This window comes from Sinohyriopsis cumingii, chromosome 1 (assembly GCF_028554795.1).
Source record: "Sinohyriopsis cumingii isolate HCF-2022 chromosome 1, ASM2855479v2, whole genome shotgun sequence".
Classification (NCBI taxonomy): domain Eukaryota; kingdom Metazoa; phylum Mollusca; class Bivalvia; order Unionida; family Unionidae; genus Sinohyriopsis; species Sinohyriopsis cumingii.
In genome coordinates this window covers 13,468,692-13,485,229 of record NC_142961.1, presented here as the reverse complement: position 1 = coordinate 13,485,229, position 16,538 = coordinate 13,468,692, and the positions used below count along the sequence as shown (strand labels likewise).

The window sequence follows — 16,538 nt, the reverse complement described above, 5'->3', positions numbered from 1 at the left end:
GCCTAATCCCTATCTCCATACCATATATGCTCAAATGACTTATGCCCAGTACCAGTCACTGGGCAAGGACTCTACCAGCAAGATCTATCTCCAGAGATGACAAACTTGGATCTGAGCACTTCCTTTCTCAGGTGATTCGACTGCATCACAACAGGTCCCTGAAACTGAGAGGGTGCTGCTCCCCTCCAAATAAGGGAGGACACAACTCACAATCAGACTTAGAGAGATGTGGTCAGTAGAGGGTGGTTTCCCTTGTAGGGTGGGTGGTGCCTGACTTGCTCTCTGCCCTTCTGGACATGAGTGAGTATTGCTCCTAAATGAGGGGAGGGTGCAACTCACCCTATATCCTGGTCATAAAGAAAGGGCCTTGCTCCTCCCTCTTAGGAAAGCATGACTCACTCTCAGCCCTCATGGACTGGTGACAGTGCTGCTCATCCCTCTCAACCCATTTATAATATCCCTTGAGAGGGTGACCACTAATCCTAGGTGTCTGTGAGACTTGGGTAAGCCTTCTCTGAGACACATGGGACTTAGAGAAAGAAAACCCAGAAATCTCAGAAGACAAGGAAACCTTCCTTGCTTAGTAGGTTTGTTGACTCTCTGCAAGATCTTATCAAGCCAAAGACTACAAAAGATACAGCATCTGTCGCTTACACTGACTTCATGATAAACAAATGGGGGGCTGTGTCCCATGGGGATTTCCTGTAGCTATATTTACCCACACCTTGCTTAGACATTGTTCCTGAAAAAAAAATGCTGAAAAGATTGTATACAAAGACTTATGAGCTGTATACACCAGGCAAAGCACCAACTACGTATATGCTACTATAATTATTTCAGCGAAGAACTCATTATGTGGGTGACACACAGGAAGCAACAATAAGCTTCAAGACAGACAACAAAAAACAAAACAATGCAAAATAAATCATGGAACTACTAAATTATCAAAGAATCAATAGCTTACAATTGCTAAAAAAATAAACTTATATTGAAGGCTATCTGAAACTAAATATTTAAAAGAACCTGTGTTTGATAACAGAACATGACAGATAAGTGAAAAAGGTGGTGTGCAACCTGCTTACCACATATAAAAATATCACAAATCATGATATAGATAAAAATTAAATGATAGGCAGCGAGTCCATAGACTGCAAAAATGCAAGGATAGGGAAATTCCAATATCGTTGCTGTTCAGAAATTATTACTTTGAAAAAAAATAAAAATAAACCAACCAATTTTGAAATACAAACACCCTTCAATGGGGAAAATAAAATGCCAAGATGTACACCACATGTATGGAACAACTGTCAACAAAATCCCTCAAGACAGATTAACAGTGATAAACAATGAATAGGGTATAATTCTAATGTTCACAAAGAATACAGTACAAAAGACAATTAATAATCTGCTTCTTGACCCACAAAGCGACAGCTAATCCAGATCTGCCACCTTGAGTAGAATGAAAATAATCAGGATGCCAAAGGGGATCTTTGATCGCAACCATATACTGACAAAAACTTTACAAAGGAACTGACATCGACACTGTATCTCTCATGTGGAAACTGTAAGCTAGTCCTCCAGTGAAAATCTTTTTTTTTTAATTTCATCTTTTATGCTGATATTTAATGTTAATTCAATTAACACACTAAATATCAGCATAAAAGATGAAAATGGAAAAGTGATAGATTTTCACAATATAACTGAAGTATACTTCTCGTAGAATTTCTACATCACTTTTGCTCTTTTTCAAGGAGGTGCAGCCATTGTTTGGGGGGGGGCATTTTTACAAACCAGAATTTTGGATTTTAAAATAAATCAGAAAATCTGAATTGTTTATATTTTTAAACAAGTAAATCAGAATAAGTGGCAGTTCTGCTAACCTTCTTTAGGTAAGCAATGTTGAATAACATTACAACATAGTAACTGAAAAATATTAATGATGAGGGCATTCATGCATGCCCAAGATGTGTGGAGTTCTCCTGTAGGGCTGATACAGCGTTCGAGAAAATTCTAGTTCACCCTAATGTAGGATGAAATTGTCATAATCAGGTATTTTCATCCTGGAAAATAAATATGCAATTGCAACAGGTAGGGTATTGCTGATATTAAAGTGAGATTAACTCTATCAAGCAAGCTCAAGTATATAATAAAAAAAATGCTTGATCAAGGGTAAATCCATACAATAAATATGATGCACATAAAAAAGCTCCAATCAAAATGATAATTCCTGAAAAGAAGGCAATCTCTCTTTTAAAAAAAATACTATACCCAAAATTATCAGTTTCACAACCGGAGTTTGTATCCTGATTTTAGAAAAACTGCCATTAGATCTAAAGAAGACTGGTTTGAACAGCACTTGGAAAGAGTGTGTGTGTGATTAGGATTTTTAACATAGCTTTAACAATTTTTCAGTCATATCACTATGATGTCTGCAGTGTGGCAGTTTATAGTGTGTCTAGTACTGGGGCATCATGCCTCAGACATGTAGTATGATGTTCCACCCTGTCACATTATCATGACACCAGGCCAACCAGTCCTAACACTAACCTCTTAATGCTGAGCACCTAGCAAGGCAGCTGTATGTAGCATTTTTGTACATCTTTGGTATAACTCGGCTGTGGTTCGAACCCACGACCTCCCACTTCCAAGGCGGACGCTCTAGCCACTAGGCCACTGGAGCAGTCGCACTTGGAAAGATGAATCCAAAAGGAAAGGTAGGTTTTGAGATTTCAAGTCAGGAGAGGCTAGGACACACAAAATCATGGGTCTAATAAGCCAAACCCCACCAATAAAAAATGTCAACTTTTCACCTATCTGCTCATTTATGGGTGAAAACATCTTTTATAAGTCTGGCAAAACATAAACCTGAGACAGATGTGTCTTGGTATAATCAGATGTAGTAAACAAAAAACGTTTTCTATCCCCATTTCTGTCGAAATAGAAAAGACTCTACTGGGTAAAATGAGATAATGTATTACAATGTACACCCCTCCATGGGAAACTTCTACATTATTATATTTTCACCATATAAAAATTTAATGAAAAACTCACTGTGTTTGATTTTTGAAATTCTTTGGGTACTTGGTGACACTATTGTTTCACTACCTTCTGGCAATTTCCATGAGGTTAAATTTTCATCATTCTCAACTCAACTTAAACAGGAAAGTCACAAAAATAAAACCATGCAGACATCTCCACATGTATGGCATTAGTCAAATGACCTATTTCAAGTGAACAACCTAGTCAACAGTCTACAATGTAATGAATGATATGGGTCTATGCATGTTATATCCAATACGACTTGCTTTAAGTAAACAACATAGACCTCAACCTACCAGATATACTATGCAATGGATGATCTGGGTCTATGCATGGTATTAATCACATGACGTGTAAAGTGAACAACCCAAACCCTAAGCTATGCTATGCAATGGATATTTTAGGTCCATGCTGTTTGCAGTTGAACGCGCACTGTACCAGCACAAAACATAAGTATGGTAGACCAACATTCTAATCTAGACCCTGATACAGTTACAAATAACTTGTGGATAATTTATACAAGAAAAAAAAACAATGGTTTGATCTAATTTTTTTTTTACAATGCAGCCACACATGAAGATTATTTAGTCACAAAAATTATGAACCAAATTATGTTTTGCTGAACTCTGAATAATGCACCAGTGATCAGCAAGACCATGACCAGAAGTAACAATGTATCTGAAAATTCAAACAAACAAGCATCAATGTACAAGTAAATGAGAGAGATCAATTAAGTCTGGAAAATCCCAGGTGACAGCCCGGAGATAAGTTGAAACTTCTACATTCCTATCAATGCAGCTAGGGTATGTTGAGTACAAGCAGGATGAAAAAAATATTTGCACATTAATTCCCATATTTCTTTATCTAAATAAAGACTTCCCTCATTAAGAAAAACTTTAGTTTGCATAGACATAGTAGTAATTGTTGATTCATGCCAGTGACAGCTTATAGCAGGAAAAATATGTCTGGCTATGAAACACTTGGCCACTGCAGTACATTTATATATAATTATATTTGCCCAGGGAGGGGGAGTGTTGTGTACATACATCACATTTTTTAATTTACATATAGGTAAAATATTTAATCAATTGCTGCTTAAACAAGCAATTCAGTTTTTTATTTCCTAAAACTTGACCAGAAAATGACTAGGCTGAAAACATTTGCAAAATAATTTGCAACAACCCCTGTATAAATGTTCATGAGAGCACAAGCACAGGTTTCTTCTTGCTATAGTATTTATCGATACAACCAGTACATGAACCTTAAATAATATGGCCATACTATATTCAGAAGGATGTCCATGTATTTCCAGGAAGGATGTCCATGTATTTCCAGTTGATATTCCATTAAAGAGCACTGATTTAATGGCTAATAAGCTTTTAAAACACATTCATGTGAACATGTGTTTTTTATGTTTTGAGTTGTTAATTCCACTGATAAAACATCTGCAAAGAGAGTAATATCTTTAGCCTGGGGATACAACACTGCACTTGGCTGGGTCAAGGGAGTATATAAAAAGTCATTAACTACTCTCATTCTGACTAAATCTCAAAAAGTCACAGGATGAAGTCATTTTTCACTTTCCTTATGGAAGTATGTTAAACTTACATTTTGTCAGAAACTTAGTTGCCAAAAAGTCACAGGATGAAGTCATTTTTCACTTTCCTTATGGAAGTATGTGAAACTTACATTTTTTCAGAAACTCAGTTGTCCACTTTGTCTGGTACATGTACTAAATCTCCAGTTTTTATTCTGACTGAACACATCAAATCTTTATATTAACTGTAATTATAAAACAATTTTTTTTCAAAGTATTTTTGTATATGGAGAATTCATCTTTTTTTAATGGACACAGAAAATATTTACTATTCTGGATTTACTTTTTCTTGCAAGCTGCAATCAATTTCCCTTCTATATTCTGCATAAAAAAAAGAACCACAAAGGTTTTTAAGAAAGCGCTATTCCAAATTTAGTTGCAAGTATTCATGGTGAGAAATATTGGCATCTAAATCAGAGTGTGACAGATAGAGGTTTGGTTTGATGCTTTATGGCAAAGCAACACAAGTTTGCTGCCAAGGCAATTGGTGTAAAGTACCTTGCCAAAGAACACACCACATTAGCTCACCCTGGCTGGTCCATTGGTATGATTTGAACTTACACCCTTTTGGTCTTGAGTATGGCAAGCAAACCACTCAGCCACCACCGCTCCTGTGAGACAAAGAGCTGTGCAGGAAATATTCATTGCCTGGCAACCTAGGACAAGTTTAACATTGCCAGAGAAGTAAAATTTACTGTCACTTGTCAAGAATTTTACATAAAAAATGATGCAAAAACTTTATTACAATTCTAATTATGGGGCTAGTTGGCCATTTTAGGATTTGACTTACTTAGAGACACATTAGTCATTAATAATGTAAATTCAAATTGAAAATAATAGCCAGAACTCAGTTTACCATTATAATAGAAAATATCACATTAAGAGATCAACTTTGTACGTTACAATGAAAACTGATAGTAAATTTAGTAAAATGTTTAGCATCTGACTGAACCAATTAAGAGATGAATCATGCTTAAGTTGTACTGACTGAGTTAGAAATTATGGTTTTATTTCTGCCAATACCAGTTAAGTCGTAACTGTAAATTTTTCTTGCAATTTGGTAATGCTAATACATATATTTCAGATAACAAGGTCCAAACTAACCAACAAAATTTTGCAAGATATGGCAAAAATATTAAAAACTGTGATAAGTTAATGGAAAAAAAATCATTGTAACAGTTTTCCAGCTCTGCACAATCAAAGACCTTCTGTAATGTTGCATGTCTAATATATTTACAGCTCTAGCTCATTTGGTATTAGCAAATTAAATAAAAAACAATTAATTTTAAATTCCTTCCCATGAAATCAATCATTAACTTGATGTGAAATTGGTATTAAAATATCAAAAAGTACTAGTTTAGTTATCACAATACCAATGTCTTAAAACATTATCAAAGGCATTATCTTCATTTTGAAAATAACTTGGTTTCTAATGTTCAGAAAGAAAATATGACATTTACATTTAATGTCTATAAAAAACTGCATGTAAAAAACAGAAAATTTTCATTCTTTCTTTCTTTCTGTTTATATATACATGTATTAGAAAGATAAAATTTTTTTATCAAGATTATTCTACACCCGTATTAGATCGTCATTCTTATATATACACAAAATGCATGATGAGTCTGACCCACTTTCAATATTGAAAAAATAACAGATCGAGACCAACTAGAAAAAAAATCACTAAACTGAGAAGTCATTAAAATATCATATCTCAAGTTCCTCTCTGAAATAACTACATCTCAACCTCAGTAAATGGAATTTCATGATTGAATCCTGTCTACTGGAAGCAGTGGAAAATTGCTAAACATTTTCTGAAGCTGACATACCACTACAATGATTACCATTATCAATTACGCATGTGAGAACTAAACATTCCTCTTGCCTCATTTACTGGAGTTGCAAAATGTCCTTTCCACATGCAATTAAGGATGGAAGTACCAATACAAACTGAAAGCATATATTTAACCTCCATTCACGTCAATATATATAGCTGGCAGTTGTAGCTGATTAATTAAGTAATTTCTGCTAATATAAACTTTAAAACCCCCTGTTCTCCCAACATCCTTTTACAAGGCAGTCCCACTATGTTATCATTTAAGCCTGATATTTGTCTGTAGTTCCCTGGATCCCCCTTTTCTCCTTTCTTAAAGACAGGTGTAACCTATGCACATTTCAATGTTTCTTTAAAATTACCACTCATTATACTTAAGTTTATGATATGCGTTAATGACTTTGCTATTACTGGTGCAGCAATTTTAAGAATTCATGGACCAATACCATCCAATCCAGAGGATTTATTAATATTCACCTTAATTAGCATATCAAAAACATCAGCTTCACTAACATTAGCTATTGAAAAATAATTATCATCAGGAATTTTAGCTCTTATAAATGACAGAAGAGCATCAAGTTCAATTGGGATGTTAGTCTGGTTCTGAATACTGTTACTGGAGATGCTTATGAAGAAATTGTTGAACATTTCCACAATGTCTTGTACAGATGTTGCTGTATCATCATTTTGCTTAAGTCTAGGGGGAAAATAACTATTCTTGGGTGGGTTCAGCTCTTTTAGATGCTTCCACAATGTCTTGGTACTCTTACTTTCATCAATAGCCTGTTTATAGTAGTTCTCCTTTGCCGTATCTATCAGGTGCTTATAGTTTTATTCCTCCACTTTCTATAGCTTTTCATGTCTTTTTTCTTGTGGAAATTATCTCTTAGGTGCCTAGCCCCATTGATCTCAGGGGTAATCCACCTGGGTGTAATTTGGTGTTTAACCCTTTTTGTTTTAAATGGGATATGCTTGTCTAAGGCTGCATTGAACAGCCATACCATTTGTCTAAGGCAGTGTTGATATCAGCTATACTGCGGACTGATTGGAAGGATTTGCAAACTAAATCATTTAAGAACATTTCCTCATCAAACTGTTTAAAGTCCCTGTATTGTATTTCAATGTGTTGACCATTTTTAGATGATTTCGGAACATGTCTAGTTATACAGACTGGGTAGTGGTCACTCAGTGCATACACTGGAACATTAATTTCACTAATGTTTTCAGGCTTATTAGTACAGACATGATCAAAGATAGGAGCACTTTTATATGTTACTCTAGTTGAGGTGTTAATTAATTGAGTAAAGCTGTAAGTATCAAAGTTTCTTATCCTTCTTAATGGTGGTGTTTTCATGTAGTCAATGTTAAAATCACCTAATATGATAGTTTCTAAATCTTCCTTTAGTAATGCTTTTTGAATCTGCACCTCAATCCAATCAGCTGTGGAACTAGGTGGCCTGTAAACTGAACATAAGAGTACTGGGTTTGATTGGGCAAGGGTTACTTCAATCCAGGACACATGGTACTAATGATAAGGAAATATGGGAACCAGTCTGGAAATGGGTGACCCTAAAATAGAGTATATATGGATTTGGCTAACCAGGATTGGTTAATAATGTAACTTATGTTTTAGGGAAAAGAATCTTTTGCGAGCTTATCCTAGTTGTAAGTGGAAAATAATAGAGCCATTGTTTTACTGATGGAATTTCAGTCTTTTAACAATGTTTTGAGTTTGGAACACTCATTAGTAAAATTAGCACCTGACTCTTTGGTGCAGAACTGAAAGTACATGTTTCAAACACATGCAGGTCCAGAAAATGCAGCAGCTCATATCCTTTCCTCTACACAGAAGCTGACATCCAGGTTTCATCTGTATTGATAAATATAGGTTTGATCATGAACACTCAAAAGTTATTGAATTTTTAATATCACGGTGTTTGCATAGGTTTACAATGGGAACTGAATTAGTACTGTGAGTCCTCCAGATACTCTCTACCCCAATAGTCTCTAGATCAACATAAAGAACACCCCACCTCCCATGGATTCCCTATCTTTTCTTTCAAAATTGAACCCTTGTATTTGGAGAGCCAAGTCATCAGTACCATCAGAGAGAAAGGTTTCACACAGACCTAGAATATTGACTATCAAAATGTTGACTGATATAGTTTGCTGTATTATTAATTTAATCTCATTCAGTTTAGGGAGGATGTGTTGAGTATTTAGGTTGATTACTTGCAGACCTCTTTTGAGGAGGCCTACCACAAGATCTGAGAATTGATTTTCAGTCACTGTAATATGTAATGTATTGTTTTTAGACTTGACAAATTTCTTTTCATCACCTTGATTATTTGCATAAACACATGAAGAAGATACCAGACAAGATCCATCTGTTGTACCATGACCACATGCAGTGGATACATGAGAATGTTCAATATGAGACTGATTTACTAACATACAAGAATACATTGATATATTAGACACTTGAGGAGCCTCAGAGGGAGAAGTAACTTGATCAGTATCACATAGTTGTTTACATGTTAACAAGTTGCACTTTGTACACAAACCAGATAGTGCCTGCAACTGTTTATAGAATTTTAATTATTACATTGAAAAAAGTATACACATATTCTAATGCATTTTGTTCTGGATATGTGTTGCTAAGGCCTGTACATCATTGCCTTCTACCTACTGGTATGTGCACAACTTTTGCTTTTAGAGTGGCCACCATGTATAGCCTATCATGTGCTGAGAAAATGGTGTTAAACCCACAACAACAAATATAAAATTAATCTGTTAAATATCTTATCATCTAATTCAAAGCCATATTACTCAAATGACACATGTTCTTACTCTTCCTGAGTATTTAATTCAATTTTAATTACTCACACACTCAGCCATTATATTTTGCACCTATCTTGCCAAACTAATAGTGCGTGACATTTGACCAGACCTTTATCTCTGCACAAAGTCACATAATTGGCCAGAGATTTACTGTTAGTGTGACAGTAGTCAAAAGCTTTTTGGACACAAGCATAGGGCTGGTGACCTTAAAAATATCACAAATCATGACTCAAATTCCACATGCCCTGAATCCAGTTTCCACATGCCAAAAACGGACCTATTTTTTTTTTACTATTACAGTATTTGTCCAACAACGTTGCAACTGCAGGACTTCAAATATCAAAAGATAAAACAAAATTATATTAAATACACGTGTATGTTTAATCAGATCTCAAAATATTTCATGTAGAGCAATGTTTTCCTCCAGGTCATGAGGTCACCTATCGTATAACAGTGCTTTCAATTACTCAATTGATCAATATGAGCATTAGCATCTGAAGCATGTTTTGCTTTATAGTTTCTCTTTACATTTTTGATGTAGTTCATACATGTAGGTGCTGCTTAATATGTTTAACTGATGTACAACTATTCTAGTGTAAGCATGAGCAAGGGACAAGACCATTATTATTCATTAAACTTTAACCCGAAACATCTTGAACAATGCAATATCAATTAACCAGACCATTAAAAATCAAAATACATACTCAAGTGTTTCTGTTGAAATCATCTTTTAGATGGTCTTTCCTATTTATCTACGTTGCTTAAAGGGGCCTGATCTTAGCATTGTGACAGTCAATGCCACTATGATGATGAGAGTGGAGTCACCAATGGTGATCCCAATTCCTATAGCATCATTTCCCCAAAGAAAAACCATAGGAAATGATGGATGAGGTTCAACACTGTATGGAAGACTTCATATCCTTGGGTGGAAACTGGTGGAAATGATGGTAAGTTTTCCATATTGGTACATTTTTGTTCAGATCTACAGGTGAGATGGGAGTGGGTGGTTGGTTGGTGCAATTCCTCTGGCACACAGTTACGATATGTTTATTTTAATAATACATGTAGTACCAGTAGTTGAGTCTATAGTTGTTGTAATGATTAATTTATGTAAAATGTGATGAAGGAGTGCTTTTATATTTACATAGTATACTCTAAGCAAGAATAAAATAGTTTGATCTGTAATCTGTAACTTAGCAGGTGCTGCCCTATTAATTTTTCATTTCTATTTACTGTTTATCGAAGTAAGAAAAGGATCGTTATTTACTTTCAAATTTTCTGATTGAAAATATGCCAATAAAAAGGGTTGGATTTATTCCTTCATTTATATAGGAAATAAACCTCTATGCCCAACCTGCCTATGTGCTAACAGCATCTACAGCAGGTAAAACACTTATAATATTTTAGCAATCTGACCTTGATGCAATGAAAAAAAATAAACAATGACAAACATATTGACTCTTCTTAACAGAAAGGAATATGCATTATATTGGTTATTCGGTTACAATTATACTAAAACACTTCACTGTCCTGACTTTTGAAGAATTTGTCCTTGGTAATTTACTTAATTAGAATTCAGGTAGTTACTAGATTAAACTATCTTAGAAATAAAGAATACTATGTACATGTATGCTCCTTTTAAACATCATGGACATTAATTTTCTCACTTAATGCACATTTTAAAAAAACATTTTATAATGCTAACATGCACATACTCCAATGCTATCAAAAATTTCTGATGAGATCACTGTTTAAATCAACTGAAAAATATCTGATCATAGCTTCAAGTTCTGTGCATTGAATTTCATTAAAGCTTTATACTGCAGAACCGCTACATAAATTATCTCCCTTACATCTCAGATGAGTCCATTGTTATAATGGGGCATGCGGCACTTGGCTACTTTAAGACAAACATCAATGTAAAAGGACTGACCATATTATGGGCATCAATTTCACTAGGACTGGAAACCTGCATGTTTAATGTGTGTCACTTGAATATCATTTAACTGCACATAATATTAACTCATTCTGGATGGGCAGCATAAAATTTTACATGCCATGCAATTTTTAAAAAATGTTATTTGGTTCCTGGACAACAGAGTGTCTGAAACAACATTTCAATCTTAACTAAACACCTGTTAGCATAACAAGAGAATCTTCATGGCTAGTTTATATAGTTGCAGAAACCATACGACCTGCTGTTAGCTATAAATTTCAGGGAACCCTATCCTGTTGTATTTTGCTAAAAGACCAATCAATGCACATAGATCTTTTCATACTCACAATTTCATTAGTTCAATAGATTTAATCCACACTCGTAAAATATTAGCTATGTATCATGTTGTTTACAAAATAAATGTATCTGGTCAGGTCGTGGATAAGGTCAAGAGCTAAATACAAATACAACATAATCATTAAGAAAAGCCAACCAATAATAAAAATTAAATATACATAACAGTGTAAATAAAACATTATAAGCAGTCAAGCTTTCGTTATTGCTGATGAAGTTGACGAGTCTGCTATCTTATCTAGGCAAAAAAGGAAGCTTTTCTAATGCATGTTTTTACAAACTTATAAAGGTTGGCTTGCCTATGGCAAGCTGACTGGAAACATTAAAAATTTTGATCTTCAATCTATATCTGAATTCCAACTCTTTCTCATCTGTATGTATTATTTAAATATTTTTTTTATTACTTAATTAATGGCATATGGTTTTAAGATGCCAGCAAAGTTAAAAAGAAAACAAAAGTAAAAAAAGAATACAACAAAAAAAATTTAATATATTGTTTTACTCATGCTGGGATATGTTTGGAGGAAGTTCAAATTTCCCAAGGGTAAGTTCATTTTCTAATCAGCTTTAAAAGTCCAAATTACACACACATACAGACAGCTTGTCCTGGGCAAGCTGACTTTTATAAAGTTTGTGCCAAATTAGAAAATGGATGGATTATATGTGTTCTAAGCAATCTGTGTTACTGTGCAAAATTAATACATCCATTGTGTAAGTTAGCATGTAACTGCAATGATCTTCCTGAAAATGCTTGATGGCATTTGGGAATTCTAGTCATAAAATGTTTTAAAACTTCCAATCAAGTCAAAACTGGCTCACTAATCCTCCATCGTAAACTTCAGAGATATCTCAAAAGAGAGTCAATTATGATTTAATTGGATTAACTTTCAAATACCTGTGCTTTTTTATGCCCATCAAAATACATGTGATTCTACCTATGGCAGGGGAGGTCGCAAGTTCAAATCCCAGTCAAGTCATACCAAACACTTATAAAAATGGTCCTATCAGCTGCCTCGCTAGGTGATCAGCGTTAAGAGGTTAGTGTTAGGACTGGTTGGCCTGGTGTCAGGTTAATGTGCCTGGTTGGAACATCATGCTACATGTCTGCGGCATAATGCCCCAGTGCTAGACATTACTGTAAACTGCCATACTGCAGACATCATGGTGATATGACTGAAACATTGTTAAAGTTATGTATAAAATTCAAACCAAACACACACCTGTGGTATGATAAAAGTACCATTTTAAAGGTTGTCTACCAAACATACCATTTTACAGTTTGAATCTACTGCTCTTCGAAAAGTAAAGGCAAATTATTTTCAAAGACAAGTATATGTGTACATATTCTACCGATCACAGTAACCAATATGAAGCAGTCTGCTAGATGTTATGCCAGTGCTTTGATGTGTGATAATTAGGTCATTCTGACCAGTAAATGCAACAAGCTGCTAATTGATCATGGAGGCTTTCAAATCTTTTAACAAAATTAGGATGAGCTTTTACTTTTCCTGTACTGAATTGTACTGTAGTTACTAAAGACATTTACTGAGGAATATTTAAGTAATATTTATGGGAAGATGATACACATAGTTCAGTTCAAGTCAAAATGCCAAAACATAAACTTTCTCCCAATACTAAAAAAAAAAAAACAATAGCCAAGAAATTTGAAACACTGGAATAGATCTCACACCCCAAGAACATTCAAGTAACATGACCAAAACTAATGAATGCACATCCAACTCACTAAAAAAAAAACAATAGCCAAGAAATTTCAAACACTGGAATAGATCTCACATTCATGAACATTCAAGTAATATGACCAAAACTAATGAATCCAACTCTGCAACTTTCTCCTTAGGATGAACATAACTTGGATGAGAATTGCAGAGCCAGCAGCTTTAAAAACCCACATGGAGAAAAAAATTAAGTTTGATCTTTCTTTTAGGCTAAGCATGATTATTTCGTCACTGCCATATTTGAATGCTGATAGAGGGAAGACATTCTTCATTCTTTTCCAAAACTACAGTAGTCCCCCTATTGCAACAGGAAAGTGGCCTTATAATGAGGGTGGCCTTTCTTGAGGGGGATGACAATGCAAATAGTAAATACATATGAAGAAAGTCACAAGTATATTTAATTCTAAAACATCTAATATTTTCAATAAAAAATCACATGCATGTTGTGAAACGAACTGTTTCATTATTTTCAAAAGAATGTTATGAATAATCATTTATATAGTTTTAAAACTGTCTTTATAATTATGTTACGGATCACATCATCTGTCACTTTGTTGGTAACAGTCTAGAAAACAAACCAGTCTTGTCACAATTAAAAATAGCATTGCTGTCATATCCCCTGCATATATCGTTTAGTCTTTTGTTCCAATCTTCGACAATGACATTATTAACATCAGCTGATTTTCCACTAAAGACAGAACACTTAATATTGTGTCACACTTGAAATCTGTGCAACCATCTGTTACTTGTGGTAAAGTTGTCATATCCCAATTCAACTGACAAAATTTTTGCTTTTTCTTGTCATTCAAATCAGGATACAAACATCTCCTGGCTCAAACAATCTTCCTTTCTCCGTGCATTTCACCTTCCCACTTCTGCAGAAGTTTCCTTATCTTTCAAGATATTGTTTATCTGAGTCTTTCCGACATTAGTTTTCTGCAAGGATCCTCGACCCCCCCCCCCCCGAACCTCTTGGTCAGTTGAATTACTTTCACTTTCTCTTCTAAACTGAGAATTTTTATTTTCCTTGATGACATGTCGATCTTTTTGCAGTAAGTTATTCATGTTCTAAAGGAAGTGATCTTGTCATGTGATTCGTTAGTCGCAGTCTGGTACCCTATTGTTTTTACACATTTCTTTACACTAAGTGAGTGAAGCCAAAACGGCTTCAATATGTACCATTAAAATCACGCAGATCTGACCTTGCGGCCATTAGGATTTGTAATTTTGACAATTATTGTTAGTAGTAATAGCCACTAATTATCAAAGAGAACATCTTACTAAGGGAAGCCATAAAGGCTATCAAACCATTTTACTGCTGACGTGTGTATTGTACAACAATGCTGCCACTTCTCAGTTGTTACTACTGTTAAATAATTGTAATCTTAACAATTATCAGAGTGACTAAACCGGACATCTTATGATAACACAGCAGTACGGCTAATTGGATTACATGTACTTACCCTTTTGTATGGATTAAAATTTGAGTCTTTCTCTGTTTTATGGAATAAATGTGGCTTCTCGTGAGGTGTAAATGATATAATATTAACCTTAGTGGTACATGTACTTTACTCAACACTTATTTCAGTAACGAAAACCTGACATCGGGAAATAGAAATCGGATTACTTAACACACGTTATGAATAAAATACTGGTTCTGGATACATATTAAAAAAAAAGGCGACCGCTTGTGAGGGGTAAATTTCATATTATTGCACTAATATGCTGGCCATTGGTCTCGTTACCGGGTGGCCTTTCGTCAGGGGTACTTTTGAACACAAACTCGTCGGTGCCAATGGATTCTGGCCGTAAAGAGCGGGTGGCCGCTGGTCAGAGGGGCCGTTCACGAGGGGGACTACTGTATATGATTTAAACTATTGAGAGCCTATTAACTTAATCACAAAATAATGTCGACAGTGGTCACCAGTCCGTGACCTTGTCAACAAAACTAAAAATGCTTGTGGTTGAATGGTTGGGCTTTGTTTTAGGTGTCAGAATTAATTTTAAAAGGATAGCAGGAATTATACAAGTATAACATCACCAGTGGATAGCATAGCAGCAGGTTCGAAAGTATAATGGGCTGAAATGACAGTGTAATTGAGCCACTATCATAAAAGGCCCTGAGGAAAACAATGAACTGAACTGAGATAATAATCACAGAATAGACACTCAAGTCATACGTCAAGTACATGGACATTCAAGTCACACGAAAAAACTACCAAATGTATGTAGTTTGCTAAAATCTAGTCACATCTTATAGGTTGCTCAGTATTGACTACAGTGTTGAATATCTGCCTATTTAGACCAGTAATATAAAATCTGAAATGGAAATGGGCAGTTAAGGTATTGATTTCACATGGATTTACAAGCTCTCAAACATCAGATTTAATATTTAAATCTTTTTGACAATCAATAAAAGGCCACTTGAACTCCCTGTAACTTAAGAAAGTCAAGAGAAATACTAGTGTCTAAAACTGTTTGGTATTATGTGCACTGATGTGTTGTGCTGTGGATAAATCTGTCTGCAATAACTACATTGTTGTATATCAGTTGTGACTTCAGGTTTTTCTAATGTAGATGCATTTGGTAGTTTTGGTTATGTGACACTTTTCATGTAAATTTTTGTGATTTAAGCATCTTATTTGATGACTATTATCACAAACAAAGACAACCAATATGCCAGCAGCAGTTTAGGGGCTGATATGACGGACTGGTGCCACAATGTAAAATATCTACTATAGTTTATAAGTGGGGATGGGTATCATCATAACTATAAGGGTAGATGTTTTCCACAAAGACTAGACCTACAATATGTATATCAGGGTCGACGTCTTTACTACATTATAGGACAAACACTACACAGTAAACCTGTAACATGGCGTCTGCTACAGAGTTACAAATGAAATTTTTGTCAAAAAGAATATTATAGAACTTAATAACTGATGTGCAGATTGATTATGTTACATGTATACAAGACTTCACCATGCTGAGTATGTAAAAATATACTATATAAAATGTGCAAAACACCAACCTTTCAGCGCTAACAGGTGTTCTTTCTCTCTACTCCCCTCCATCTTGAATGCAGAACTATTCAGCACTGACTGTGATTTCCGGTTATATTGTCATAGTCATTCATCTTTATATTTCTTTATTCACAAGTAATAAAACTTCGAAAATTTGTTAATGAGTAGTTGTTTATGA

General features: G+C 34.7%; 1 protein-coding gene across 1 annotated transcript in view; it reads right to left on the bottom strand.

Annotated features, from left to right (window-relative positions):
- Positions 1 to 16,438, bottom strand: part of LOC149806435 (trafficking protein particle complex subunit 13-like) — a 173,431-nt gene extending 156,993 nt beyond the window's left edge. Inside the window, exon 1 of the mRNA XM_089953287.1 lies at positions 16,369 to 16,438. Coding sequence (XP_089809413.1) covers positions 16,369 to 16,411 — 43 coding nt within the window. The 5' untranslated portion in view covers positions 16,412 to 16,438. The remainder of the gene's footprint in view (positions 1 to 16,368) is intronic.
- Between the last annotated feature and the right edge of the window lie 100 nt (positions 16,439 to 16,538).